Here is a 25,304-nt window from a genome sequence, read left to right on the forward strand (position 1 = left end):
AACGACCTAGGAAAAGTGAAGCTGGGCGATTTACTCGTCTTAATAAAACAGGACATGCTCCGTTTTAGGGAGTGCTTTCAACCAGAAGTTGTTGGTAAGTCTTTGTTAGATGGTAAGGGAGCGTCAGTCAGGCTGATGCCCCCAGTCCTGTACTTCAGAGGATGAACGCTGTCTTTAACATTACAACATGTGGACGTACGCAACAATGGGTTTCTGAACAAGGATGCAACTAAACATTAAGCAAACAGCATTTAGCAAGGGCCATCCAAACAAACCTATCACTAATAGGATCTAGTAGAGGGTCTGTATGGCCGGGGCCCGCGGGGCAGCTTCCCAGGTATCAGGTCTTTGAGGTGCGGCTTGTGGGGTTGTACAGTCCTGTCATATGGGGTGACCCAGAATTCAGCAGTGTGCAGTGAGGACCCTGCAGCAAACGTTACCAGACGACAATCTTCCTTTACTTCATCTGCAGTCCCTTCAACCCTTCCCATTCAAGTATAAGCTTCCATCCTAGGAGCCATTCCATGCGCTTTATTTTAACTATACCTTTAATTTCTTGAATAGTCTGGATCACATTGTTTGTATGGAACGGCGTCCCGTTTATCACACAAGACTCCCGTGACATCCGTGTTCTGTAAAGACTTCCTCAGTTTGGATAATCCTACTAAATTGTATTATTACAAGATCCCCGGGTGGTAACATTCTTCTATGTAAAGCATGGGTCCGAACTGACAGTTTAATTGTTCCAAAGCATCTAAAGAAGTGGAACAGCTTCCATGTAGTGTTGGAGCAATAAAGGTCACAAAGCCATTAAATTAGCAAGAACAGAAACTGAATCAGCTCCTCAGTGTTCCGGCTTGTAACGGGATAACAGTTTTTTGCTACTCTAGAATAGTATTACCATTAAGGGTTGTCTGAGGCCCATGTGATATTAGCTCCTCTGTGATATGTACTTGCCACCAAGATGCCTTGTTAGCTGCATGTGCCCAAGCTGTCAAAATCCTGAACTCGCACTGTCACGTACCGGGGCCAGGAGCTTTTGCTGCTTGGTGCGTACGAGTATATCTGCTGCTGCTTCACAGGCAGCGAACTGCGGTGTCACCTGGAAACATCAGTACATGTGCCGTTTACTGCCAGGGATGCAGCCGCTGGTGTATGGGCACACTGAGCCACAGAGGCTTCTGGGCTGTGTACACAACGTCAGAAGACATTCCGGAGACATGACCATCCAGCGCACCAGCAGAAAGGCATCGTTTTAGTGGTAGGATTATAAACAGTTAGTGGCCGCTGTAGAATCAGTACCACATATGGGTTTCAGACAACCTCTGATGGTGAATTAGCCGCGTTCACAGGAACCACATACACTTTAAATTTAGTACTTACCAGCTACTGACAGCGCAGAAACATCAGGTATGACAATCAGTGTGCCTGTAAAATCACAGCGATCTCCCGCCATTGCCGTTTCAACAGCTTCTGCACGAAGAATAACCTCCACGCTGCGTGGAATGGCACCACGGGGTAATTCCGCCTGAGTTTCTTGAATTCTCACCTAAGACAGGCAGTTTCACAACAAGACCAGAGCAGACTTGTTAATTGGGGTTTGGCTCCCCCCCCCCCCCCCCCCTCCTAGATATGCTTAATGCAGAGTGCAAGTTTATTTTCCATGAAACAAGTGTAATTCCCACAGCAGCCACTAGATGTCGCCCCGCTGCCAGGATACGAGATTCCTGCACTTCTGACCATTCTGCTTTTTCTCTTGTATTGTTTCTGGAATAGAGCTTCTCCTACAATTACTTCTGCACTTTACATTAAACAGGATGCCAGAATCCTCTTGAAAAACTAAAGCTTTTTGGATCTATATATTTTGATACATTTTGTATTCTGTTCTCTAGTTCTCCCTTGAATGCCCTGTGGTATGAGGGTGGGGCAACCGATTAGATGATGGGGCTCCTAGAAAGGCCAAAATGATATCCCGTTGGCGACATGACCGCTGTGAGCTTACTAGGAAACGGCGCAGGGCTGTTAGGTAAGTAGTTTCACACTTTGTTGGCTAAACACGACCCGGTAGTTCAGCATCCTCATCCATGACTGCAGGCATCACGGCCCCTTATAGCCTTAACCCATTGCTGGACACCTGTCTGCATTGGGAACACGGACAGTTTGACACTTCAGACACCCACATCCCCTTCCACAATTGTGTCGGACAGCCATTAGTACGGCTTTCCCCGTCCGCGCGAATGAGCTGAATGTTCACGTGTTTAGGGAGTGACGCTGCAGCTGGACAGCTCTGGCATCTCTTGGGGAGCAGAAGGATCAGACATTGAAGTTCAGCATCTCGTATCCTCACCAAACAAAACATCTGTCGGAGAAGAACTGAGTCCCAGCGAGGGCCGTATATAGAGTCCACGCTGTCCTGGGCACATAAAGCACTCACACCCCTATTTATAATTCAGGTTAATATCGCTTCCGGTATACTATAGGTAACTCGGCCAAATATTGTTAGAGAGACCCATGCAATCTCAGATAAGTAGATTTCAGGGCCTGCCAGTGGGAGAAACAGGAGAAACTCTACAACCCTCCGCCACGGCTGGGGGATCCTCTGCCGCAGCGGACGATCGCTTCCCCAAGCTGCTAGACACCTCTGACTGAGGCTCATCTCCCACGTGCGAACACCAAGATTACTGTAGAAATATGGCAAGGGAACTAAATACAGTGCCAGAACCAAGCTTACTATATAGCTACAGTGCCAGAACCAAGCTTACTATATAGCTACAGTGCCAGAACCAAGCTTACTATATAGCTACAGTGCCAGAACCAAGCTTACTACGTAGATATAGTACCAAGTCTACTACATACAGTGCCAGAACCAAGCTTATAACAGATACAGTGCCAGAATCAATATTAGGTTTGCCTCCATTAGGGAAAAAAATAAGACTGTGGCATAAACCGACCCACGGTGCGCATTTTAAATCTGCAGCACTTCAGTTTATGCTGCAGATTTTCACCTCTTTAAAATGAAGGTGAAATCCGTGGCAAATCCGCTTTAAGATATGTGGAAGATTTGCATGTAAGACATACGAGTTTCCTGCACATGTCTGTAAGCAGTGCGGTATAACTGCAGCTAAACCCCCAGTAGATATTCCGCTGACGCTACATCCCGTGCGGACGTGCAGCGGGACTGCTCAGACCAGTGTTCAAGGCTCCATATGGATCCTCCTTCACCGAAGTCCGGGGCCTGGGTGGAGCAGTACTATTTCGGCTGGGAAGATGCCGGACCCCTGGATGAAAACCCGATGGACCCCCTTAGTGTCCATCTTTTAGTGTTCGGTTTCATCATAAGACGGATCGTTTCGGCCGGCGAAGTTTCCTGCTCATGTGAATCTATCACTGTATCCCAATCCATCTGATCTACAGGCAGTGTATACATGCACGGACACGCGGGACATCAGTAGGTACAGCTGCCTGCGGTTCTGGTGCTGTGGGGGGCTTTTTCTGCAGACTTTCAGCGCAGACTATCAGACACCTTGTAGTTGGACATCATCCATGTGATATGCAACAGTTAGATTGTTTGTGCCTAGCGATGAGCGAACGTACTCGTTCGAGTATTAGCATGTTCGAGATGCTAGTTACTAGAGGCGAGCACCACGCAATGTTAGAGTTACTTTCACTTTCATCTCTGAGACGTTAGCGCGCTTTTCTGGCCAATAGAAAGACAGGGAAGGCATTACAACTTCCCCCTGCGACGTTCAAGCCCTATACCACCCCCCTGCAGTGAGTGGCTGGCGAGATCAGGTGTCACCCAAGTATATAAATCGGCCCCGGCGGCGGCTCGCCACAGATGCATTCTGACAGAGGAGGGAAAGTGCTGCTGATGCCGGAGCTGCTACAGGAAGAGTGTTAGGAGTGATTTTAGGCTTCAAGAACCCCAACGGTCCTTCTTAGGGCCACATCTGACAGTGTGCAGTACTGTTGAGGCTGCTTTTTGCAGTGTTGCACATTTTTTTTTGTATATCAGCCGTGCAGAGCATTGCGTCCAGAGCATTGCGTCCTGCAGTAATTTTACATAGTCCAGGGCCAGTAGTGGTGGTGAGGCAGGGGCAGTGAAAGACATATACAGTCTATATAGGCAGTGGGCTTTTCCAAAAAAATTTTGGAAAAAAAAATCTATTTGGGCTGCCTGTGACCGTCCTGACTGTACTGCGTCTCTGCTGGGGGTAGTTGTCCTAATTCATACGCAGCCATCTAAGTGTTACAGCAGGGTTGCGCAAAATTCTTTCCTGCCTCTGCTGTGCGTTCCGTAAGCGAAGTCAGCCTCCAACCACAGGCCAATAAGCGGCACATTTAATTACAGCGTTCTGTTTCTGCACTACTGGTAATACACCATGCTGAGGGGTAGGGGTAGGCCTAGAGGACGTGGACGCGGGTGAGGACGCGGAGGCCCAAGTCAGGGTGTGGGCACAGGCCGAGCTCCTGATCCAGGTGTATCGCAGCCGACTGCTGCGGGATTAGGAGAGAGGCACGTTTCTGGCGTCCCCACATTCATCTCACAATTAATGGGTCCACGCGGGAGACCTTTATTAGAAAATGAGCAGTGTGAGCAGGTCCTGTCGTGGATGGCAGAAAGTGCATCCGGCAATCTATCGACCACCCAGAGTTCTACGCTGTCCACTGCTGCAACTCTGAATCCTCTGGCTGCTGCTCCTCCTTCCTCCCAGACTCCTCACTCCATTACAATGACATTCTGAGGAGCAGGCAGACTCCCAGGAAATGTTCGCAGGCCCCTGCCCAGAATGGGCAGCAATGGTTCCGAATCCTCTCCCACTGGAGGAGTTTGTCGTGACCGATGCCCAACCTTTGGAAAGTTCCCGGGGTCTGGGGGATGAGGCTGGGGACTTCCAGCAACTGTCTCAAGAGCTTTCAGTGGGTGAGGAGGACGATGAGACACAGTTGTCTATCACTCAGGTAGTAGTAATTGGAGTAAGTCCGAGGGAGGAGCGCACAGAGGATTCAGAGGAAGAGCAGCAGGACGATGAGGTGACTGACCCCACCTGGTTTGCTACGCCTACTAAGGACAGGTCTTCAGAGGGGGAGGCAAGTGCAGCAGTAGGGCAGGTTGGAAGAGGCAGTGCAGTGGCCAGGGGTAGAGGCAGGGCCAGACCGAATAATCCACCAACTGTTTCCCAAAGCGCCCCCTCGCGCCATGCCACCCGGCAGAGGCCGAGGTGCTCAAAGGTCTGGCAGTTTTTCACTGAGAGTGCAGACGACCGACGAACAGTGGTGTGCAACCTGTGTCGCGCCAAGATCAGCCGGGGAGCCACCACCACCAGCCTCACCACCACCAGGATGCGCAGACATATGATGGCCAAGCACCCCACAAGGTGGGACGAAGGCCGTTCACCGCCTCCGGTTTGCACTGCTGCCTCTCCCCCTGTGCCCCAACCTGCCACTGAGATCCAACCCCCATCTCAGGACACAGGCACTACCGTCTCCTGGCCTGCACCCACACCCTCACCTCCGCTGTCCTCGGCCCCATCCACCAATGTCTCTCAGCGCACCGTCCAGCCGTCGCTAGCGCAAGTGTTGGAGCGCAAGCACGCCGCCACGCACCCGCATGCTCAAGCGTTAAACGTGCACATAGCCAAATTTATCAGCCTGGAGAGGCTGCCTTATAGGGTTGTGGAAACGGAGGCTTTCAAAGGTACGATGGCGGCGGCGGCGGCCCCGCGCTACTCAGTTCCCCGTCGCCACTACTTTTCCCGATGTGCCGTCCCAGCCCTGCACGACCACGTCTCCCGCAACATTGTACGCGCCCTCACCAACGCGGTTACTGGCAAGGTCCACTTAACAGACACGTGGACAAGCACAGGCGGGCAGGGCCACTATATCTCTTTGACGGCACATTGGGTGAATTTAGTGGAGACTGGGACAGAGTCAGAGCCTGGGACTGCTCACGTCCTACCCACCCCCAGAATTGCAGGCCCCAGCTCGGTGGTGGTATCTGCGGCAGTGTACGCTTCCTCCACTAAACCACCCTCCTCCTCCTCCGCAACCTCTGTCTCGCAATCAAGATGTGTCAGAAGCAGCACGTCGCCAGCAGTCGGTGTCGCACGGCACGGCAGCACAGCGGTGGGCAAGTGTCAGCAGGCCGTGCTGAAACTACTCAGGAGAGAAGAGGCACAAGGCCCACAAACTGCTGCAGGTTCTGACAGAGCAGACCGACCGCTGGCTTGCGCCACTGAGCCTCCAACCGGGCATGGTCGTGTGTGACAACGGCCGTAACCTGGTGGCGGCTCTGCAGCTCGGCAGCCTCATGCACGTGCCATGCCTGGCCCACGTCTTTAATTTGGTGGTTCAGCACTTTCTGAAAAGCTACCCACGCTTGTCAGACCTGCTCGGAAAGGTGCGCCGGCTCTTCGCACATTTCCGCATGTCCCACATGGACGCTGCCACCCTGCAACATCGGTTTCATCTGCCAGTGCACCGACTGCTGTGCGACGTGCCCACACGGTGGAACTCTACGCTCCACATGTTGGCCAGGCTCTATGAGCAGCATAGAGCTATAGTGGAATACCAACTCCAACATGGGCGGCGCAGTGGGAGTCAGCCTCCTCAATTCTTTACAGAAGAGTGGGCCTGGTTGGCAGACATCTGCCAGGTCCTTGGAAACTTTGAGGAGTCTACCCAGATGGTGAGCGGCGATGCTGCAATCATGAGCGTCACCATTCCCTGGCAAGCCTGTTGCTTCCTGGGACCCTCCTATGCGGTCGGTCCACACGGACTTCACAATAGGGAGTTGTACCTGCCTGTGTCCACTTGTAAAGAACCCCAGACTGACTGGGGCATGCAGTGTGGGCCGAAGCCCACCTGCATTAAACATGACATTACCTCAGCTGTGATGGGCAATGCAATGGGATATATTTATGTACCGCCGGTGGCTTCCTGGCACCCACCCATGCTGTCGGTCCACAGGGACTTCACAAAAGGGAGTTGTACCTGCCTGTGTCTATGAATTAAAAACCCCGGTCAGGTTGCGGCATACAGTATGGGCCGAAGCCCACCTGCATTTAATCTGACGTTAGCTCTGCTGTCCAGGGCACTGCAATGGGATACATTTATGTACAGCCAGTGGGTTCCAGGGAGCCACCCATGCTGTGGGTGCACACGGAATTCCCATTGCGGAGTTGTACCTGCCTGTGACTATTTATAAAAAAACGCGGTCTGACTGGGGCATGCAGACACCCTGACAGAATGAATAGTGTGTGGCACATAGGTTCCCCATTGCTATGCCCACGTGTGCAGCTCCTGATGGCGGCACAGGATTATATTTCTCATTGCTTCTGTACAGCATTGTGGGCTATCGCCCCGCCCCTTTTAAAGAGGGTCGCTGCCTAGCCGTGCCAACCTTCTGCAGTGTGTGCCTGCGGTTCCTCCTCATGGCAGACACACTTATAAATAGACATGAGGGTGGTGTGGCATAAGGCAGCTGAAGGCTGCGCAGGGACACTTTGGTGTGCGCTGTGGACACTGGATCGTGCGGGGAAGGGGGGGGGGGGGGGGGTTGGGCAGCATGTAACCCAGCAGCGGAGTGTCATGCAGGCAGTGATTGTGCTTTGTTGGAGGTAGTGTGGTGCTTAGCTAAGGTATGCATTGCTAATGAGGGCTTTTCAGAAGTAAAAATAGTGGGACCTGGGAACTTGAGATGCAGCCCAACATGTAGCCCCTCGCCTGCCCTATCCGTTGCTGTGTCGTTCCCATCACTTTCTTGAATTGCCCAGATTTTCACAAATGGGAACCTTAGCGAGCATCGGCGATATACAAAAATGCTCGGGTCGCCCATCGACTTTAATGGGGTTCGTTACTCGAAACGAACCCTCGAGCATCGCGATAATTTCGTCCCGAGTAACGAGCACCCGAGCATTCTGGTGCTCGCTCATCTCTATTTACAAAGCGTCTGCCTTTATGCTTTGCAGGGAACTTCTCAAGAGGCGTAGCAGAGGAATGGTGACGCTCATGATTGCAGCATCGCCGCTCACCATCTGGGTAGACTCCTCAAAGTTTCCAAGGACCTGGCAGATGTCTGCCAACCAGGCCCACTCTTCTGTAAAGAATTGAGGAGGCTGACTCCCACTACGCCGCCCATGTTGGAGTTGGTATTCCACTATAGCTCTACGCTGCTCATAGAGCCTAGCCAACATGTGGAGCGTAGAGTTCCACCGTGTGGGCACGTCGCACAGCAGTCGGTGCACTGGCAGATGAAACCGATGTTGCAGGGTGCGCAGGGTGGCAGCGTCCGTGTGGGACTTGCGGAAATGTGCGAAGAGCCGGCGCACCTTTCCGAGCAGGTCTGACAAGCGTGGGTAGCTTTTCAGAAAGTGCTGAACCACCAAATTAAAGACGTGGGCCAGGCATGGCACGTGCGTGAGGCTGCAGAGCCGCCACCAGGTTACGGCCGTTGTCACACACGACCATGCCCGGTTGGAGGCTCAGCGGCGCAAGCCAGCGGTAGGTCTGCTCTGTCAGACCCTGCAGCAGTTCGTGGGCCTTGTGCCTCTTCTCTCTTAAGCTGAGTAGTTTCAGCACAGCCTGCTGACGCTTGCCCACCGCTGTGCTGCCGTGCGACACCGACTGCTGGCGACGTGCTGCTGCTGACACATCTTGATTGCGAGACAGAGGTTGCGTAGGAGGAGGAGGATGGTTTAGTGGAGGAAGCATACACCGCTGCAGATACCACCACCGAGCTGGGGCCCGCAATTCTGGGGGTGGGTAGGACGTGAGCGGTCCCAGGCTCTGACTCTGTCCCAGCCTCCACTAAATTCACCCAATGTGCCGTCAGGGAGATATAGTGGCCCTGCCCGCCTGTGCTTGTCCACGTGTCTGTTGTTAAGTGGACCTTGCCAGTAACCGCGTTGGTGAGGGCGCGTACAATGTTGCGGGAGACGTGGTCGTGCAGGGCTGGGACGGCACATCGGGAAAAGTAGTGGCGACTGGGAACTGAGTAGCGCGGGGCCGCCGCCGCCATCGTACCTTTGAAAGCCTCCGTTTCCACAACCCTATACGGCAGCATCTCCAGGCTGATAAATTTGGCTATGTGCATGTTTAACGCTTGAGCGTGCGGGTGTGTGGCGGCGTACTTGCGCTCCAACACTTGCGCTAGCGACGGCTGGATGGCGCGCTGAGAGACATTGGTGGATGGGGCCGAGGACAGCGGAGGTGAGGGTGTGGGCGCAGGCCAGGAGACGGTAGTGCCTGTGTCCTGAGAGAGGGGTTGGATCTCAGTGGCAGGTTGGGGCACAGGGGGAGAGGCAGCTTTGCAAACCGGAGGCGGTGAACGGCCTTCGTCCCACCTTGTGGGGTGCTTGGCCATCATATGTCTGCGCATCCTGGTGGTGGTGAGGCTGGTGGTGGTGGCTCCCCGGCTGATCTTGGCGCGACAAAGGTTGCACACCACTGTTCGTCGGTCGTCTGCACTCTCAGTGAAAAACTGCCAGACCTTTGAGCACCTCGGCCTCTGCCGGGTGGCATGGCGCGAGGGTCGCTTTGGGAAACAGTTGGTGGATTATTCGGTCTGGCCCTGCCTCTACCCCTGGCCACCGCACTGCCTCTTCCAACCTGCCCTACTGCTGCACTTGCCTCCCCCTCTGAAGACCTGTCCTCAGTAGGCGTAGCAAACCAGGTGGGGTCAGTCACCTCATCGTCCTGCTGCTCTTCCTCCAAATCTTCTGTGCGCTCCTCCCTTGGACTTACTCCAATTACTACTACCTGAGTGATAGACAACTGTGTCTCATCGTCATCCTCACCCACTGAAAGCTCTTCAGACAGTTGCTGGAAGTCCCCAGCCTCATCCCCCGGACCCCGGGAACTTTCCAAAGGTTGAGCATCGGTCATGACAAACTCCTCCAGTGGGAGAGGATTCGGAACCATTGCCGCCCATTCTGGGCAGGGGCCCGCGAACATTTCCTGGGAGTCTGCCTGCTCCTCAGAATGTGTCATTGTAATGGAGTGAGGAGGCTGGGAGGAAGGAGGAGCAGCAGCCAGAGGATTCAGAGTTGCAGCAGTGGACGGCGCAGAATTCTGGATGGACGATAGATTGCTGGATGCACTTTCTGCCATCCACGACAGGACCTGCTCACATTGCTCATTTTCTAATAAAGGTCTACCGCGTGGACCCATTAATTGTGAGATGAATGTGGGGACGCCAGAAACGTGCCTCTCTCCTAATCCCGCAGTCGGCTGCGATACACCTGGATCAGGAGCTCGGCCTGTGCCCACACCCTGACTTGGGCCTCCGTATCCTCGCCCGCGTCCACGTCCTCTAGGCCTACCCCTACCCCTCAGCATGCTGTATTACCAGTAGTGCAGAAACAGAACGCTGTAATTAAATGTGCCGCTTATTGGCCTGTGGTTGGAGGCTGACTTCGCTTACGGAACGCACAGCAGAGGCAGGAAAGAATTTTGCGCAAGCCTGCTGTAACACTTAGCTGGCTGCGTATGAATTAGGACAACTACCCCCAGCAGAGACGCAGTACAGTCAGGACGGTCACAGGCAGCCCAAATAGATTTTTTTTCCCAAATTCTTTTGGAAAAGCCCACTGCCTATATAGACTGTATATGTCTTTCACTGTCCCTGCCTCACCACCACTACTGGCCCTGGACTATGTAAAATTACTGCAGGACGCAATGCTCTGCACGGCCGATATACCCAAAAAAAAAAAAAACGTGCAACACTGCAAAAAGCAGCCTCAACAGTACTGCACACGGTCAGATGTGGCCGTAAGAAGGACCGTTGGGGTTCTTGAAGCCTAAAATCAATCCTAACACTCTCCCTATAGCAGCTCCGGCATCAGCAGCACCTTCCCTGTTCTCTGTCAGAATGCATCTGTGGCGAGCCGCGGGAGGGGCCGATTTATATACTCGGGTGACACCTGATCTCGCCAGCCACTCACTGCAGGGGGGTGGTATAGGGCTTGAACGACGCAGGGGGAAGTTGTAATGCCTTCCCTGTCTTTCTATTGGCCAGAAAAGCGCGCTAACGTCTCAGAGATGAAAGTGAAACTCGAACATCGCGTGGTACTCGTCACGAGTAACGAGCATCTCGAACACGCTAATACTCGAACGAGTATCAAGCTCGGATGAGTACGTTCGCTCATCTCTAGTAATAATGCAATCCCAATGAAAGTCATTAGACACAATTTCACAGTATTATGCTAATCGGCATGTCACATGACCAGAGTCACCATGCAGACTAACAGCCAAACTGCAGGCAAATTAGTCACGACAAAGATGGGACTAAATGCAAGAGTCTAGGGTTTATGCCCGCTGCTGTCACAACCAAACTTATCATTGGATGAAAGGCATCTGCGGCGGCGCAGGTCTCCCGTTCCTGGACCGCAGTCACAGTGTAGTGTAGAGGGAAGCGTTACAATTTAGGAGATGGTGTGTTTCCATTAATCTGAACCTCAGCGGCGGTGACTCCCGTATCGTGTGATTGGATGCCCGAACATGAAAGCCTGAAGAAAAATGAAATTCAATACCTTCTGAAAGTCCACGAATCGGGATTTATTGGTGTCCAGCGTAAACCTGCGGCGGTTGGCACAGACTGGGTTCTTGCATATCGTTGGGTGCGTATATTTGAACTGTTGCTCCACATCTTTTATTACAGACTGGCAGTCCATGCAGAGGAAAGTGCCGCTGACGAGCTCGGGGTGAACCGGGTGAGTCCGCACAACCTGGCCACTAATACGAAGCAAGGTTCCCACCTTTAAGGAGCTGAGCTCTCGTATCCTGATGGGGAGATGAAAGAGTGAAACCTCTGATACATATGTATTGTACATCAGCTAGACTGAAGCCCTCGCTCCGAAATCCTTCAGAGCTAAACCTTACTTCTGTCGTGCAGGAAAGTCTGAGAAGGCAACGTAGAACTCTTTACTGATCGGCACATTCCCAACTTGTCTCACAAAGTTCCGAACAGCCCGACAGAGATGGGGGTATATCCTGCAAGAATAGAGGGGAACGATGCAACGTGTTACACTTACATAGTCACTAACACACTTATATGATAGCCAATGTCATAACTCACAAATGTGTTATTTACTGTACCTAAAATTACATCTTTGTGCTGAAAATCATTCCCAGGTGCTGGCTACTGGGGAATTCCTTCCCTGCCTGGAGACCCCAAGTGAAAGGGAAGGGAGGGGGTGCGTCATTGTGCTTACTGAAGTCTAAGTAGAGGGGAAGGGCAGAAGGACTTCTCTGCTCCTATTTATTCACATATCCACTGCTCAGTACTGCTATAGACCATCCTACATAACGTTATGTCTGTTACAGACAATGTGCAGAATATGCAGTTTACAGTTATTTGGTAGTGACACTTCTACATATTAGGAATATGTTGGATACAATTTTAATAAAATACAAGCCTTTCATTGCTCAGGAAAACTAGTGATATACCACCACATTCAAAGAAAATCTTTTAAAAGCACTGCTGCCCATGTTATACAGCTATGGTTCACTGCGGGGGAGGATTAGGCGGCGCTCACATCACCCTTTTGTCTAATCTTCAATCAAAGGACATGATAGACAGATCCTTCCTATGAAGGTGCCAAGCGGCGTGCGAGACTCCATTGACTATAGTGAGGTGCATCCAGCTTCCGGCATGCGCTTGGGCGTCCTCCCAGATGGATCTGTGCCGGGGATCTGAACATAACTTTAATGAACACAATACCTGTAATACTCCTCCTGGATGGTCGTGGCGAGCTGCTGGTTGTAATACTCAATGTCAGTAAACTTCACAAGCAGGGTGTTCCTTTCTGGCCGCATTAACTCCTCGGCGGCAGCCGCGTACAGGCTGCCTCCATCTTTACCTTTACATCTGGAATGCAGGAAATAAGAAAAAAAGTGAATTAGAAATCCAAAGTTAGGGCCAATGTCACGGAAGAATCAAAAGCTACAGGAATGAACCCGAACGCAAGTGTAAAGGCGGTAGTTGTAGATTGATCTTCCATCCTTCATATTCTTTCTTGCACAGAATCACAGAAACAAGTGGACATTGTCCGATCCAGAGACCCACCAGCCTCCATTCCAGCAGAGAACTTTCACCCAGCGGCTCTGTCCCATATAGGACCTAAACCATCGTATGAGCCCTGAATGTAAAGGGAAACCAGATGGGACTAGGCCTTAACCTATCCTGCTGGGGGACAAGTCTGGGCCTTAAATCATTTCATCTCCCCATGATCTGTGAGGGGAGATGAAACTACCATTTATCTAACTTTACGTGACCGCGACCCCCGGCAACATCTTCTTGCTCTCGGCTATCTTTACTAGCTGGGAGCAAGGAGATTTTAAATTTCCCGGACTCCCCGGCCTTCTGCACATGCGCCCGACACTTTGCCGTGGGTGTGCATGCACAAGAGCCAGAGGAAGGTCCTTTCAGGACCGGATCACTGTGGGACGTCTGTGAGGGGGTGAAACTTTAAAAAAAAAAAACAAAAAAAAAAAACACCACCCTTTATGTGATCGCCGTTAGCCTATCAGTGACAGTTCCAGGCTCTCTGCTACCTCCAGCAGCTGATAGCAGGGGGCCGTCACACACAGACCCCGGGGCTTTACTCTACAGGTCCGGTGCGTTTTTACAGCCCTGTAGATTAAACCCCAGATACCCAGGACATGAAAACATGTATGGGTGGTCACTAAGGGGTTAAGAGTATCAGCTAATCCTTATTATGCCGCCATATTCTGAGAGCTGTACACGTACCACCCAACTTCTGAACAACAACTACAAGGACAACTGTAGCGGCACAATACCTGCAAATCGTTACAACAGGCCACACCCCCTTCATGCAAAGCTGCACCCTTTGTATTCCATAATATTGCCCTTCAGTGACCCCTTCACAGTATTAACGACTGAAATAGACTAATCAGTAATATTGGCTAATCAGCAGAGCTAAGCTCCCCCTCTGCCAGATGGTATTCCAGGCCGTGGCATGTAAATTACACACACAGATCCATAGCCGTCTGAACAGGCAGCAAAAACGAGAGATGCAACCGCGACTGTCACAGCTGCCTCACGTTCATGCCATTTACTCCAAATACATTTTAAAAGATAAAGTAAACCAGAACCAAGCTCATTATGTAACTACAGCCCCAGGACCAAGCTCGTTATGTAACTACAGCCCCAGGACCAAGCTCGTTATGTAACTACAGCCCCAGGACCAAGCTCGTTATGTAACTACAGCCCCAGGACCAAGCTCGTTATGTAACTACAGCCCCAGGACCAAGCTCGTTATGTAACTACAGCCCCAGGACCAAGCTCGTTATGCAACTACAGCCCCAGGACCAAGCTCGTTATGCAACTACAGCCCCAGGACCAAGCTCGTTATGTAACTACAGCCCAGTACATCAATATGGCCCCAGAACCAAGCTTATAAAATCTGGCACTTAAGCATCTTAAGGATACGGGTACAGTTGCTCAGTGAACTTGGTAACTGAACAAAAAGGCTGCTGTTGTGCCGCACATTTTTACTGTAAAATGCTGCTGTTGGCGATGCGGTTTTCAGCCGATCAGCTTCTATAGGTGAAGCACATGATTTTAATGAGCATCTGTAGAAATCAATAAGCCGAGATCACAAAAAGGCAGCATTTTGTAGTAAAAATGAAAAACAAAACAAACCAAACACATTTAAAAAAAAAAATGACAAAGGAGAAAACAAAAACAGACATTCACTGAAAAAAGCCAAAAATGCAATACCTGAAAGGCTGCAGAGCAGGCGCAGTGGGCACAGATGCAATCGCTGTAGGGCAGGTACAATGGCCATAAGGCAGGCACACTCGCCATAGGAGAGGCGTAATCACATTCTATTGGGGTATATGGCATACGGCGATTGCGCCTGTGGCAAATGTGCCTCCTCGCAATCATTGCATTTTTGGGCTTTAGTGAATCTCCGTTTGTTTTCGCTCACCTCTGATTTTAATGTAGTTAAGGCTGGGTTCATACAGGGCGGATTTGCAGCAGAAATGTCCATCTAGTTTAGCCTGTTTCAACCCCCTAGTTGATCCAGAGGAAAAAAAAAAAAATCTTGTCCACTTGGGACGGCCAATCTGTCGCGACAAAGCCGGCACTGCGGCACGGATTCCCCGGCCGTAGCATGTCAAATTTTTTTCCCCCCGTTGCAGCCGTGCTCTCCTCTATGGGGGCACTGGCTGCAACAGAAAAGCATGCGGCCAAGCTGCTCCAAAACCCGCTGTGAAGTGCCGCAGGTTTTGAAGCAGCGTTTTCCCAGAGGAAATCTCGCGTTTTTTTCCGCTGCGGCCAAACCGCAAAATTTCCAGCGGGATTCCGCCCTGTGGGACAGCAGCCTAATAGTGAGTAGGTTCTGACGGACACATGGTGGCCTTGCCGTCGGCCCGTCAGCCTATGCGTTTCGGCCAAAATGCAGAACACCCACATTTATTAGTAGGCATCAGTATTTTTTGTATGCGGTTTGCTAGGGATTTGGGGGAGCCCAAGATGTCAGCCAGTGCACCCCACTGTGGAGATCCAGGGCGATCCACTGCTAGGTCAGTGAGTGGCTATCCTGTAGGGGGGGCACCCATCTTTGGCATTGGTCACATGTGCGGACTATGTTGGTTTCCAGTCGAGCTGGTTGAGTGGGTGGCTGGATAATAGTCTGCACTGCTCCTCTGTATCCTAGTCTGGCTGACTGCATTCTATTGGGGTATACGGCGATTGGGCCTGTGGCCAACGTGCCTGCTCTGCAGCCTTTCAGGTATTGGATTTTTTGGCTTTCAGTGAATGTCTTTGCAGTAAACATGCACGCAGTTCTCAGCTGTGGTTGGAACGCACACGTGCCGCAGAAATGCCATAGAGGAGCCACACGGTCTCTTTTTTTTTTTTCAATATTAAATCTTTATTTGGGTTATAGACATGGAATATACACACAGTTTATAGGACATGTAATAGTTGCAGACATGTTAACATTACTTTGATATTGTTTTCTATTTAAATCATGCAATTGTCAGATCCCATTTTTTTTCCTTATAATAGAACGGATAAACATTTTCAGAAATTGTATATAAAAGAAATACTTTGATACAACAAGTATCGTATTGAATGAACTTGGCATTTTTGTGCAGCTTTAACTTTTTCGAATAAGGTTACCTCCATAGCTCCCATGCCTCTGTTTTTTTAAAGAGTTGTTTCTTAGTGCTATCCACTTTTCGAATAATTGTTCTGCCATACGGTCCCTAAATTCCCCAAAGGATGGAGGTGTGGGCTCTCCATCTTCTCGCAATGAGAGATTTTGCTGTCATAAGGGCATGACCCAGCAAATATCTCATTTTTGTAGGGTATTTAAGTCGACCAATAAGGTTAGTTTTGCGGATCTTGTGATACGGGTTTTTAGAATTTCGTCTAGATGATTGAGAATAAGATCCCAGTATCTCTCAAGAGCAGGGCATGCCCAAAATATGTGCGTTAGAGTACCCTTTTGGTCACAGTTCCTCCAACATTTGTCATTGGTGTTTTGGAATCTTGTGGCCAACAAGCACGGCGTGTAGTACCATCTCAGATTTACTTTAATTTGTGTTTCCAGTATCCCCAGACCTTTGGTTGAGCCACATGCCGTTTTATACGCCTTTTCCCATGTCTCCGTTGAAATAACTGTACCCAGTTCGTTTTCCCAACTAAGCATATGTGTTTTTTTGGATAATTTGTTGTTGCCTGTCAGAATATCATAGAAATATCTGTTTCGGACTTTCCCAGGAGGGGTTCTGATGTGATCTTTCTTTGGACTTCCATCGGGATTTTTATTTTATATATATAGGAGACTTAAGGAAATTTTTTATTCTGGTATAATTGAAGAGGTCTTTTTGGAGAAGGTTACATTTTTCCTGTAGGATTTCAAAAGGTTTTAGTTCCTCTCCTGTCATTATGTACTCTAAGTTTTCCACTCCCCTTACTCTCTAGGTGTCAATTCTTAAATCAGATATAAACAAGTTTAGTATTTCAATTGGCAGTTTTGGTTTTTTGTGGGTATCGTAGGTGGCTACTTTTTTTTGTGTATTCCTCCCAAATTTTTAGGGAGGCTACCACTGTAAGAGGCAAATTTTTGGGAGGAATGTTTAGGGCAAGGTTGGTTGACATGGCCGCGAGTGATGTGCCAAGTAGCAGTAGATGTCCTTTGGGGGTTTTTGTGAGGCGTGTTTCCATGCCTACCCAGGCCATTGTGTTGTCTCTTTGTCCAGCATCTGGTTTGGTTCAGGATAGTAGCTTTAAAATATTTTTCTAGGTTAGGTATGTTTGCGCCTCCTTTCCTCCAGTTTGAGGCTAAGATTGAAAGGGCTAATCATGGTTTATTTCCCTTACAAATGAATGCGGATAGTTGTGCTTGTAGTTTTTTGATTGTGCTTTTTGATATGGGGATCGGTAGGACCCTGAAAAGGTATAAAATTTTTGGCAATATTTTCATTTTATAGGTCATGATCTTGCCTAGCCAAGATAAATTTATTCTTGATAGTCGATTTCTTTTTGGATTGTTTCTAAGAGTGGTGTGTAGTTAATTCCCTCTAGTTTATTTATGTCCGCAGAAAGTAATATGCCCAGATACAGGATGTTATCAGCCCCCCATTTGAAAGAATTCTGATTGGATTGCATTCTGTAGGCTTTGGGGGATGTTTATGCCTAGTATTTTTGATTTGTCAACATTAAGCTTGTGGTAGGATACTTGGCTAAAATGTTCGAGGGTCTGGCAGGCAGCTCTCAAAGACTCCAGGGGGTGTGTTAATGTGAGGATAATATCATCGGCGAAGAGACCAATTTTGTGTTGGCGGGAGTTTAGAGGAATTCCTCTTGTTTCTATAGAGGATCTTATGATTTCGGCCAGGGGTTCCACCATGAGGACATATAGTATAGGGGAAAGTGGGCATCCCTGGCGTGTACCATTAGAAATGCTGAATTTATCTGAAATGTCGCCATCTATTAACACTCGAGCTGTGGGGTAGGAGTACAGGGCCCGGACGGTGCGAATCACACCCTCCCCAAGGCCAAATTTATTTAGCGTTTGAAACGTAAATATCCCCAGTGAACCCTATCAAAAGCTTTTTTTGCATCTAAAGCTATCATAGTTGTTGGGGGATCTAGAGATTTGTGAGGAATATAGAAGATTGAGAACCCTTCTTGCGCCGTCCGAGGCCTGCTGCCCCTTTACAAAACCCACCTGGTCAGAATGCACAACACTTGGGAGGACATCGAGTAATCTATTTGCTAATATCTTTGCATATATCTTGACGTCTGTGTTGAGCAAGGAGATGGGCCTAAAGTTTGCTGGATCGTCTGGCTCTCTTCCTGGTTTGGGCAACACTACCACCGTAGCCTGGAGCATCTCTTCAGGAAACAATCCTTTTTCCATAGCTGAACTGTAGAGTTTTCCCAAGTTGGGAGATAGGGAGTTTGAGAACCATTTATAATATTCTGCCGAATATCCATCTGGGTCGGGTGCTTTTTGGTTTGTCATGGAGGAAATTGTTTCCGCCACATCGGGTACCGTTATTGGGCGATCTAAACTAGCGGCTTGGACTGAGTTTATTGATGGTAGTTTAATTTTATTCAGGAATTTTTCTATATCTTCGTTGTTCGGGTGGGAAGTTTGTGGGTCATCTTTTAAGTTGTATAATTTACTATAGAATAGGCGGAATGTTTCTAATATTTGATTCGGGTCGGATATTTTAAATTCTTTATTTTTTGAGTTCCAAATGTATGGGATGTTAGTTTTAATCGTCTTTTTCTTTGTCAGGTTAGCCATCCATTTTGAGGGTTTGTTTAAGGATGCGTAGACATTAGCACATTGGGAGGTTATTTCCCTGTCGTGGTCCCCTTGCAGCACCCTACGAAGTTCTAGTCTTGTTTTGAATAGGTCGTTATATATTTGCTGGTTTGCATTAGTCTGGGCTAGACTTTCTAATTGTTGGATTTTTGTCAGTAAGGTATCAGTTTTTTCTAGTTTTTCCTTTTTGTACCTAGCTCCTAATTTTATAAGGATACCTCTCATGTAAGCTTTGTGTGCTGTCCAGAGCAGTTCAGGGCTTACATCGGGCGTATTATTTAAAGTGAAGTAGTCTTCAATTGCGTTTTGGATCTCTTTTTGAAACTTGGGTATTTTCATTAGATAAGTATTGTTTCTCCACATTTTATGAAGGTGGCGGAATCCCCCAATTGCCAGAGATGTCAGTATCGGGGCGTGATCCAACCAAGTTATTGTGCCAACCTCAGCCCTGATTGTAGAGGTTATGAGAGATCTGTCTACCAGGCATAGATCTATGCGAGAAAAGGACTTATGTCTTGCAGAGAAAAAGGAGCACTCCCTGGCGGAGGCATTGAGACATCTAAACGTGTCAAAAAGTGCGGCTTTCTTTATCCAGTTGCCTAGGGACATACCCCCTCTCACTTTGTCGCTTGTGGTGTCGACAGATCTCTCTGGTACCAGGTTAAAATCGCCATTTATGATTATAGATCCCTTGGCTACTTTGTTTATTTTGTTTAGGAATTTGATTTGGTTTGAATTTGGGACGTATACGTTAGCTATAGTGACCTGTGTGTTTATTAGCGTGCCCACCAGTACTATATAACGTCCTCTTGGGTCACATATTTGTTTATCAATTTTAAGCGGGGCTGTATCTCTAAATGCTATCAGCACTCCTGCATGTTTCTTTTGCGCGCAGGCTTGTATAACCTGGGGGAATTTTTTGTGAGTCATTCTATGACTGTCTACTAAATGTGTTTCTTGGCTACATACTATATCCGCGCCAAGACGGCATGCTTCTCACACGGAGCTTCTTTTGTAAGGGGAATTCAGGCCATTGGCGTTCATAGACATCAACTTTGTGGCCATTTTCGTATGGTGGGTCGTTTGCACGGGAGGACGGAAGCCTGGAGGCATCTGTGTTTATCTGCCAAAAAATAATTGAAACAAGAAACAACAAACGAGTAATGCATCAGATTACCAGTATCAACCTTGCTACCAGAAGTGTTTTTGCCCTGTGAAGAGAATACCGCACAGTATCGATAGTATTGAACAAGTTGTAATTGTTCCTTCACTGGTAGCGGGTTTTTGCATGAGACGCAAGGTGAAACAATGAACCTTCAAAAAAATGTTTATACAAGCTTGTGCCTGCATGTTCGGTTGGGGGGGTCAAAGTCACTAAAGTGAGAGGACTCACATCTCTGTATTCCAGAATGGACTGTAGATTTAATGTGTCCTTAAGTGTCCTTTGGTTTTTAAATGGTTTTTCTTCTTTTTCCTTTCCAGGAACATAAAGAGGGAAAATTTAGTGGGATCTTTTCCTGTCTTTTCTTCCTTCTTGTTCTAGCTTTATTTTCCAAATTTGTCAGAACTGCTTTTTCCAAAGGTAGAGGGCAGAACTTGTTTAGGAGCAGGGGTTGGTACGCCCCACGATTTCAGTGTCTCCATTGCTGTAGAGGGGTTGTGAAATACATATACTGTATTAGCTTTAGCGGCAATGATTTTTGTGGGGAAGCCCCATCTGTAGGGAATATTTGCCTCTCTCAATGCCGTTGTTACAGCTGCAAAACTTCGTCTCGCCTCCATAGTAGCTTGTGACAGATCTATGAAGAGACGTATGTCAGCATAAGGACTTGGAAGCACCTTTAGCTTTCTCGCAGTGTTCATGAGTGCTCCTTTGGCACTGTAGTGATGTATGCGTACTATGATGTCTCTAGGTGTATTTTCTTTGAGGAACTTTGGGAGGGGGAGTCTGTGGGCTCTATCTGCAGCTCCTGTTCTGGGATGTTCGGGAGGATCTTTTTAAGGAATCGTGTGATAAATCCCTTTATTTCGGAGTTGGAGATTTTTTTTGAGACACCTCACAGTTTGACGTTATTACGTCTATTTCTGTCCTCAAGATCCATTAATTTTTGTTGTAGTTTGGCAACAGTCCCCTCTAATTCGTAGTGGGCATCAATCAAGGAGTTATGGGATTTAACCATCTCTCCCATTTTTGTTTCTGTTTTTTTTATACGGTTGTAACCTCTTGAACTGAAGTGTCGACGTGAGATGTTAGGCTTTTTAGATCTAGTTGTATAGTTTCTCTCAGAGCCAGTACTATCTCTTTAATATATAACTCTGAGGCTGGCTTGTCTGAGGCTGATAGGTTGGCTAGCCCGCTCTCATTCTTGCTATTTTGAGCATTTGCAGGGACTTCAGGGGCTTCTATGCATGTGTCCTCCGACATTCTCTGCCTCTGCTTCTCGGGCTGCTTGTGGGGGAGGGGGCACTCAGTGACAGCGTGTCCGACGCCATCTTGTGTCCCTTGGGGCGCTTTTTGCTATCTTCTATCAGGGGAGGTTTGCTTGCCCCTGTCTCCCTGTTTCTGGGGCTTCTCCTGTCTCCTCTATCCCCTCTGCAGTATCCCCTTGCTCACCTTTGTTAGTGGGGACCGGAGCCTCCTGCACCTCCTCTGTCTGAGCTGTCGGCCAGCACATCCACCGGCGCCATGTCAGAGGGGCTGCTGCGCGCTGGGAAGAAATCCTCCAGCCTGGCAGGTTTAACTTTTGTCGTTCTCCTCCTTGTTGTCATCGCTGGGATCCTGGTAGGTTCCTGCAGCTTGTGGTGTGTTTTTTGTTCTTCTGGAGTCGCTTTGATGTTGCTTAGAGTCCTATTCTAGACAGAGCCTATGCAAAAGCATCCGTCTTGGTGCCTCTCTAAGCCACGCCCCCCCGCCACACGTTCTCTTTGACAAGGCAGTCTTGGGCCACATTCTCACACAACTTACATACGTCCGCGGTGTCCGATACCTCCTGGCATCAGGCTTTACATGTCCAGCTTCCGTCCATGGTGTGGACTACAATGAGATGTGCTGCAGTTCATACAGGCCATCAGTCCATGTGAATCCCCTCATGGGTTACAATGGGTCTGTGTGCGGTCCGTGAAACATGGACAGCAAGCAGACGGGAAATACATCAGTCTGAATGAGCCCCAAGGGGGCGGCTGGCCATTAATCAGCCCACTAGTGAACACTGACTAGTAGGTTGATGGCTATTAAGCAGTCATTGACGGTGTGAACTTAGACGTCACTGCAGGAAGCAGCTGTTGGTCTTGTGAGCGGGGGCTGGCGCAGGAAGAAGGGAGGAGCCTGAGGATGAGTGTAATGCAGGCGGCGGGTGGCGCTGAAGTAACAATAGTGCTATGACAGGGCCGAGGAGGACTGGGGGGGTTGAGTTAAGCTCCACCTGTGCCTAGCACCCCGACACCGGCTGTCAGGATGCTATAGCACGCCGCCCGTAAGGGCTATCTGGAGGCACTACATAACGGCAGCGACCGGCTACTCCGTGCCACCCAGCAGCAGTTTACCTGATCTGGCAGATTACCAGTCCAAGCCCATTGCCAGTCTGGCCTAGTTGTAACCACACACAAGGCATAACCATGGGCCACCCGGCACATTCTTCAGAACACCTGGGACAGCGGTTCGAAACCAGGACTGTTCCACCAGATCAGTGACGGTTGGAAGGTCTGTCTATTGAGTTTGATGTTGAAGGAGTTGTATTTTTTAACAACAACATATTGGGGTACATATAAATTGTAGATTACATGTTACAGACACTGACTATATATGGCATGGTCTTGGGCTTTAACCCCTTGTCACATATGGATGCAACTGCATATCCACTACATTCAGTCCATAGCGGGAATGCGAGAGCTGTGTCCATGTAAGGGGTTAAATGCCAATATGTGTAGATTACTGCTGCACCTTGCTTTATGGCCCTGTTAGGACCTTCGCAGGTCATAACTTGGTTCACTCATGTTGTTGCTGTGGACTAACAGGACCTGAGCTGTACGCTGATTGGCGAGGTATAAAAGATGGACGCTGTCCCCCCGATTTTGGTGTGACGCAGCAGTTGCTAACTGACCAAGAGGAATCTGTAGTGGTGAGTGCCGACTGCGCAGAATACCAATGCACTGTGTATGGACACAAGCTGATTCTGCAGGCAAAGTGCACAGGAGAGAAAACCTCAAAAAGCAGAATCCTGGACCGAAATGACAGCTGAGGAGACCAACCGGAGGAGTACCCAGATACCCAGGTGTGGTGGTGCCTGGGTGGGAGGAAAGCCATTTTGTGATTCCCCAATCCCATTGACTGATAGAAAATGACCCATAAAACACAGCATTCCATGCAGTTATTCCACGTACATGGGTGTCCGAGTGCCATCCCCAAGGGAAAATACATGCACCTGCAAAGAGATAGGAAGCTACCATACGGATAGCAGTCACCGGCAACTGTGTCAGACACTATATAGCAGGGGTCCCCAACTCCAGTCCTCAGGGACCCCAGCAGGTCATGTGTTCAGGATATCCTATAGTAAGAACCTCTGTGGCACTGTCTGAGGTGCTGATAATAATTACATCACCTGTGCAACACTGAGGACATCCTGAAAGCAGGACCTGCTGGGGGTCCCTGAGGACCAGAGTTGGGGACCCCTGCTATATAGTACCCCAACATTACATTAGAGGAGCTACCTTTCATATTCTGTATTACTAAGCGCTTGCCTAGGTGGACTTTATACAGGGTGTAATCAGACTGATTCGGTGCTATAACTCATACTGGTGTGCTATATTTAACCCCTTAACCCCTTCCCTCCCCATAATGTAAGGGTATGTCATGGGAGCGGTGTACTTTCCGCAAAATGACGTAAGCTTACGTCATAGGGGTAGTCCGAGATCATGACAGATCTCGCGCTATCCGGCAGCGGGAACCGGCTGTCACTGATAACCAGCCTCCTGCTGCAACAGCGGGGGTGCATCGGAGATGCGCGCCCTCCACCCCACCCCGTTAACCCCTTCCCAGGGGAAGGGGGGGGGGCAGGGAAAGAGTTCAGAGTGAGCTCCCTCTGTCTTCAGCCGGCTCTCTCGATGTTATCGCAGAGAGCCCGGCTAGTTGCCATGGCAACAGGACGCCAGATATTGGCATCCTGTATTCCCATTGCCTATGATTGCTGTAATAAGCGATGAGGCATTGCAGGAGAGAAGTCCTGCCATGCCTTATCGTAGCGATCATTGGTGCTGCAGTGTAAGTCCCTCAGAGGGACACAGATTGTAAAAAATAAATAAATAAATAATCTACAAAAATGAAAAAAGTAAAAAAAACAAAAGAAAACACTTATGCTCTCATATTACCATAAAAAAAAAAAAAACAACAACAACCAAAGAACTGCATATTTGGCATAGTCGTGTCCGTAAAGACCCGTGCAATAAATTGAACACACTGTTTATCCTGCACGTCAAAAAGCGTAAAAAAGAAACGCTAAAAAACTGAGACAAAATGCTAATGGTACCAATGGTACATCAAAGTGTAAAAACCTAAAAAAAAAATTATATTTATATATAAGAATTGTGGTATCATAACCGTACCGACCCACAGAAAAAAAAATGTATTATGTGATTTATGCTGCATAATTAACGCTTTAAAATAAAAAATCTATGGCAGAATTGATGAGTTCTCTCCCTATCATTAAAAATAAATTTTTAAAAAGTCTATGGACCCAAAAATTGCACCAGTAAAAACTACAGTTCGCCAAGCAAAAAAAAGGCACTTAAACGGCCGTGTCGATGGAAAAATAAAAAAAAGTTATGGCTTTTGAAAAATTGAGATGAAAATCTACCAAAAATTGTTTGGTCCTTAATAGAGATGAGTGAACGTATTCGTCCGAGCTTGATGCTCGTTCGTGTATTAGGGTGTTCGAGATGCTCGTTACTCGAGACGAGTACCATGCGATGTTCGAGTTACTTTCACTTTCATCTGACACATTAGCGCGCTTTTCTGGCCAATAGAAAGACAGGGAAGGCATTACAACTTCCTCCTGTGATGTTCCAGCCCTAGACCACCCCCCTGCAGTGAGTGGCTGGGGAGATCAGGTGTCACCCGAGTATTTAAATCTGCCCCGCCCGCGGCTCCCCACAGATGCATTCTGACAGAGATCAGGGACAGTGCTGCTGATGCTGGAGCTGCTATAGGGAGAGTGTTAGGAGTTATTTTAGGCTTGAAGAACCCCAACAGTCCTTCTTAGGGCCACATCTGACCGTGTGCAGTACTGTTAAGGCTGCTGTGAGCAGTGTTGTACTTTTTTTTTTGTATATCGGGCGTGCAGAGCATTGCATTCTCAGTCTGCAGTAATTTTACATAGTATAGGGCCAGTAGTGGTGAGTGGGAAAGGTGAAAGATATACTGTCTATATAGGCAGTGGGCTTTTTCAAACAAATTTGGGAAAAATACTATCTTTGGGCTGCCTGTGACCGTCTTGT

The 25,304-nt window shown here is 48.8% G+C and overlaps 1 protein-coding gene across 1 annotated transcript in view; it reads right to left on the reverse strand.

The window, feature by feature from the left end:
• The window catches only part of LOC136587025 (maternal DNA replication licensing factor mcm6), a 66,958-nt gene extending 47,078 nt beyond the window's left edge, over positions 1-19,880 (reverse strand). Inside the window, exons 1-5 of the mRNA XM_066585432.1 lie at positions 19,816-19,880; positions 12,722-12,868; positions 11,881-11,991; positions 11,532-11,781; positions 1,384-1,549 (exon numbers count right to left, since the gene is read on the reverse strand). Coding sequence (XP_066441529.1) covers positions 1,384-1,549; positions 11,532-11,781; positions 11,881-11,991; positions 12,722-12,868; positions 19,816-19,880 — 739 coding nt within the window. The remainder of the gene's footprint in view (positions 1-1,383; positions 1,550-11,531; positions 11,782-11,880; positions 11,992-12,721; positions 12,869-19,815) is intronic.
• Between the last annotated feature and the right edge of the window lie 5,424 nt (positions 19,881-25,304).

Source organism: Eleutherodactylus coqui, chromosome 12, assembly GCF_035609145.1.
Source record: "Eleutherodactylus coqui strain aEleCoq1 chromosome 12, aEleCoq1.hap1, whole genome shotgun sequence".
Taxonomy (NCBI): domain Eukaryota; kingdom Metazoa; phylum Chordata; class Amphibia; order Anura; family Eleutherodactylidae; genus Eleutherodactylus; species Eleutherodactylus coqui.